The following is a 5296-nucleotide window of genomic DNA, read 5'->3' as shown; positions in this document are numbered from 1 at the left end:
ACAGATAATCCTTGTTACATTTTATTAACATAGTAATGCATGGAAATACAAACCAATTAGAAACTGCGGTATATCAAGCTTAGGTGATTTCGTATGAATTGAAACAAAGTGCCTCTTTAACGCCTTGACTACGATTGCTTCGTTCGGTGCTATTATTAATTTCTAATACTTTCTTGAAACAGGGTTGCCAGACGGTATTTTATCCCCGGACAAATTCCGCGATTTAGTTTTTTCAATTGCGTTGGCCAGCTATTATCTATGATAGGGTTACTTCGTAATTAAATTTAAAAAAACTGTAAAATATTTAATTTTTACACCGGAACTTACAAATATGCTAGTATATGTGTTGGGTTATAGGCCCTATTGGCCTTTTTTGTTCGCGGACTTGGCCAATTTTTCGGCAACCCTGAATTATGTACCACTACGTCCTGGAGAATTTCGTGTTACGCATATTTACCACTTCGGATTCAATGCATTAAAGAGCAAAGTTGCACACCTCAACCTGTTATGTCACTTTATCCTAGTTCCCATGAAACCAAACGTCTGGAATGGAACTCTGGGCGGCGATGAAGCAGGTGTTGTTTTTGTTCCTGGCCATTCTGAAGTATCCTCTTTCCCCCCAATTAACGCCCCACGAATTCTTGATGATCCAATAATCTCCATCGACTTCATCACTGCCGTAGCCCACGAGCAGCACAGCGTGGTTGAGCGCGGCCCGTTTGCTGCACTCGTACACACCTGGGACGAATACTCAAAAATAGTTCCGCAATCGTGAACATACTACATCTACATGAATTACATCTTATTTCGAACTTATACCACTGACAATTACTGATGCGAACAATCAATTCAAAATTATTTTTATGGCGGCATTGAAAATGGTTGTGAATACATTTCTTTGGTAGCGCATCCAACAAAATGTACATGCTGTCCTTGCGAGAAAAAGTAATGCACGACGAGGAATTAATTAGCACATATTAAATAAAATAGTAATGCATGAATAAGATAGGTAGTGATCATGTTAAGCGTGTACAGCACGTATGATAGAAGACATATTCAACCGTGGGAATCAGAATATCCTCCAGGATAGGTATTTAATTTTGAAATAATAATGCTTCTCACTCACCGCGCTTGTAATGAATAAAATCATCAAGTACGGAGAAGGCGACGGAGATGGGGCCATACTTGGAGACGGCCTCCTTCAGCGCCTGCTCGTCGTTCTTCTTGAAAGCGCGATAGCCGTGGTCGACTCCTCCATCCATGTGTCGCATGCTACAGTTTCCTTGCTAAGAAAGAATGTCAGCATTAACATGAACATTCTCAATCAATCGTCAGCTATGGAATGATCGGGTTCCAAAGGCCGGATCCCTTGTGAATCAAGTTACGAAAAGTTCAAGAATCGGCAACAGGCCACGGGCCTATTTCTTCAACGCCGACACTTCTATTCTATTCAATTTTAATACTGCCATATGTCTATAAATAAATATTATTATTTAACTCTATTGACATTTGTATGGGAATCGGACAGGCTATTATAATTCATTACTCTATTCATTAAGTGTGATCGACGACCCTCATAGGTAATTTAACACACATCTTAACTAATGCATATCAATAAAAAAAATTAAAAGTAATGTATGACTTTCGAGGGAGACAGTATACTCATTCCGTTCGTAAACATTATGAAATTAGTATTTAAGGCTCACATAAGTAATGTATGGGTAATCTTCTTCGGTGGCAAGACCACCGGACCTTTCGATTTGCTCGTAAGCCAACGCTGGCAGACCTCCGGCGCACCCCAAAGCGTTTTCAGTGCAGTCCACTACTTGTTGCACTGACAGGCTTCTCAAAACTCCAGTATTCCGGAAAATCTGACCCTCCAATGCTCCTACCTGTGGAATTTCATCGCTTCAGTTAAAAAAGAACTCGACGGTGTAAGACATGGAATCTTTGGTGGTATAACGATAGGAGCTGATTCATGCATGGCTTTGTAACATAGAAGATGCTTAACATTTTTCTGGAGTCCTGTTAGCATTGGAAAAAATTCCATAGACGTGGATCGCTGACTCAAGGCTGCTCACTGAATTGGTTTACCCTGACTATTACATTGGCAATATCGGATTCATTATCGTATTTATGGAGCGACTAGAAAGGGAACATCTGTCATGCTTCGAAATAATTTTTTATACAATAGCTAATCTGAGCAATTCTCAGTCAAACCAAAGATCTGACTTCCATACTAACGTACCGCAGAGAAAGCCCAACACGAGCCACATCTATCCTGGTTCTTGACCGGAGTCACGGCGCCCTTCTCCCTCCAGTCCAGGTAATCAGGGAGACCGTCGTCTTTGACAGCAACAACGGAGGCAGCGACACGACGAGTTTCGCGCTCTAGGTACGCGACGTCGAATTCAGGCAAACTCAAAAGGCCTAGCACTTGCCTGTGCTCGTCGTGAGTCTGTGGTATGAAATTATTAAATTAAAGACAACAAAGCGTTATTGAACCTGCAGTAGACAAGTAGTACATGTAAATGAATAAGTCGTAAATTTCAATCCAAATCTGATAGCAATTTTGTAGTACATTTAAATATTTAAAAGTTTTGAATTCGTAGAAGCCGTATTGAGAAGACTCGCCTGGTCAGCAAACTGAGTTTCGCCAAGCTCGTAGGAGACCTCGCCTCTCGCGAACTTTTCGTTGTGCTGCGACATGCGGAGTTTGTTTTCGAGGAAGACATTGTAGCGGATCGTCTCTTCTACAAACGAGCTGTAAGTTTTCTTATGGGTGATCTGGCGAATAAGTTTTTATAATCATGAGAATGACGACATGAAGTATACAAGTATACTCATCACTATGCTATGAACATATCATATCGTATATAATCATAAAAATATCAATAGAACAATACAATAAAAATATCATTTATAATTGTAAAAATCATGGACATTTTCAGCCATGTACGTCATCGAAAAGTACATGAGTACAGCTACGAATACATATTCTTATGGACGAATTCAAAGCTGTGACTGATATAAACTCTGGGACAATAATTATGATCAATTATTAATTATATTGATCGCATTAGAAATAATCTATTTTATTTTTCAAAACCCCTTGAAAATTTGACTAAATGCATGCAGTGGAAGATAAAATTAATCATGTAATTAAGTGTTCCCTAAATATTTTCTTTCATCGCCAAGTCGAAACAAGTCGAAATTTTCGCACTTCTTCTGCGTTCGCATCTAAAAAAAACCTACGACAGTATAACAAAATGATATTCACTCGACTTTATATATGCACGAGATAAACACTTGGCGTTACTCAGGAGGTAATGTATCTAACAGGTAGAAATAACAGGTTGATAATATTAAATATTCCAATGCTTGCGACTGATCATAACATTCTGATAGTCATGATCACAACTGTTGTTAGGAAAATGTCTGAAGGATGTCGGAATATTTTGTGCAGAAAGAATAGGGTATGCGTGTATATAGAATGAATTAAAATTCTTAAGACCATTCTGACCAATCAGCTCCGAAAAAGTCGCGCAGAAATCCGTTGATCGAAGATGCAGCCATTAGCTAGCATGGGAAACATCAGGAAACAATCTTTGTCTTTCGAATAAGGAAAAGTACTAAACTCAGTCGTAGAATTAGGAAACTAATCTCGCTTGTCGAGCTTCACTTGTCATGTCTCAGCGCCCTAATAGTGTGTCGCGCTTCACACTTCGATAACTACAGATTCAATTCTACGTGATCCACCCACCTTGTAGTTTATGAACTCCTGGTCGAAGATTTGCTTGAAGTGCCACGCAGACGCGATGGCCAAGAGAGACAGGAAAACCGCCAATGTAGCCTGTGTAAGATAAAGTTATTGAAGCTGTCGTGTACAGGGGGAGAGATATTGAAGAATGTGCGAGGGTATCTACGCATGAGGAAATCGCGTTGAGTGTATTAGAATGATGAATAGATTTCATGGTAATCAATAGAAGAATTTTTTTTATAACTCTGATGATTAAATGTTCTGACATATACTAACGGCTAAGCTTGTGTTATTCATGCATAGATCGGGGACTTCAGTGCTATCCAAATGACTGACTCCATTAATCAAATTATAATACTGAACAACATATCGTTTGAGCATAGTTCTTATAAATTTAATCAATTAAATCAAAATCAAATTATTAAATTAAAATCAAATTATTAAATGATATTGTTAGCTGAAGCTGTAAATTGTCCTCATTCATCCGTTCAAATTCATCGAAGAACAATTCAGTTGATAATTTCTTCGCAGATCAAGTTATTTACTTTGTGCTTTTCAAAATGACCAATAGCTTTAAGCATTCAATTTTTAAAGTTAGTTTTAAAAAGTAATCTTTACTGATTTTTTTGCTTTGAGACTAAAAATAAAATGCCGGATTTTTTTTCGGCAGAAAGATGTATTCTGAGTTTTCAGAAACTGCAAATGAATTACTTGCTGTAGTCTAGTCACAGTTCTCACCATTTCTTCAGTGTCTCCACGAACCCACAGTCAGATCAGAAGTGAAGAACTGAGTGCGCCGACCTCCTTTTATAACCGAGGACTCGCCCGAAAATCATCCTCAGTAATCGGAGGCAAAAATTATCAGCCTCGTCGTGAGATAACCGAAAGAGCTGTGATGCTTATCTTGTATTGACAAATGATTTGAACGCCTTAGTATTAAATAGAACAATTAAATATCCTTAGTGCTATACTCTTGCTGACATATGTTATCCTATTATCTGTTTTGTATTTCTCTCTTTTCGAAATCATTGTTTACGGTTTCCGAGATCGATGCTATCGTATAAACATTCGGTCGTTGATTGTGACAATCAATGTCGCATAAATAATAATAATCTTGACTTTTTCGAACCATTTGAGGCATTTTTATCAAAATAGAATAACATTCCTTTGCATCTTTCCCTGACTAACGTATTCATTAACAATTACCACAAAAATATTTAAAATAATGTTTTAAAAATAGACTCCTAGTTTCATCATCAATGTAGATAAAATAGTGTTTAATTATTACGAACAACTTTCACTAAAGTGCCCAACACGTAACAGCCTCCCTGATAGCATCGTTGAAGCTCCGAGTATGAACATCTTCAAAAACAGACTAGACGAAGCTATGCAGGAGCATATGTTCAGTCTTAAAATGCCTAGCAAATTACGGAACAGGCAATAAGTCTAGCAACTATCTCAATCAATCGTCAGCTATAGAAAGATCGGGTTCCAAAGGCCGGATCCCTTGTGAATCAAGTCACGAAAAGTTCAAGA

The 5296-nt window shown here is 38.0% G+C and overlaps 1 protein-coding gene across 1 annotated transcript; it reads right to left on the bottom strand.

The window, feature by feature from the left end:
- Positions 1 to 424: 424 nt before the first annotated feature.
- LOC108682687 (procathepsin L-like) lies at positions 425 to 4523 on the bottom strand. Its single transcript, XM_047884533.1, has 7 exons — positions 4499 to 4523; positions 3764 to 3853; positions 2635 to 2787; positions 2249 to 2458; positions 1707 to 1892; positions 1127 to 1286; positions 425 to 738 (listed from the first exon to the last, which is right to left on the bottom strand). Exons 1-7 carry the CDS (start codon positions 4499 to 4501, stop codon positions 521 to 523), a joined length of 1020 nt encoding a protein of 339 aa, XP_047740489.1. The 5' UTR covers positions 4502 to 4523; the 3' UTR covers positions 425 to 520.
- Between the last annotated feature and the right edge of the window lie 773 nt (positions 4524 to 5296).

The sequence above is a fragment of the Hyalella azteca genome, unplaced genomic scaffold (assembly GCF_000764305.2).
Source record: "Hyalella azteca isolate HAZT.00-mixed unplaced genomic scaffold, Hazt_2.0.2 contig15494, whole genome shotgun sequence".
Lineage (NCBI taxonomy): Eukaryota > Metazoa > Arthropoda > Malacostraca > Amphipoda > Hyalellidae > Hyalella > Hyalella azteca.
This window is presented reverse-complemented; position numbering and strand designations above follow the sequence as displayed.

Excerpts from the sequence above, each read along its gene's own strand:
- LOC108682687 (XM_047884533.1), bottom strand. Across the intron at positions 2,788-3,763 it reads AGGAGTTCATAAACTACAAG|ATCACCCATAAGAAAACTTA; the intron begins GTGGGTGGATCA and ends CTTATTCGCCAG. Across the intron at positions 739-1,126 it reads TTTTATTCATTACAAGCGCG|GTGTGTACGAGTGCAGCAAA; the intron begins GTGAGTGAGAAG and ends TATTCGTCCCAG.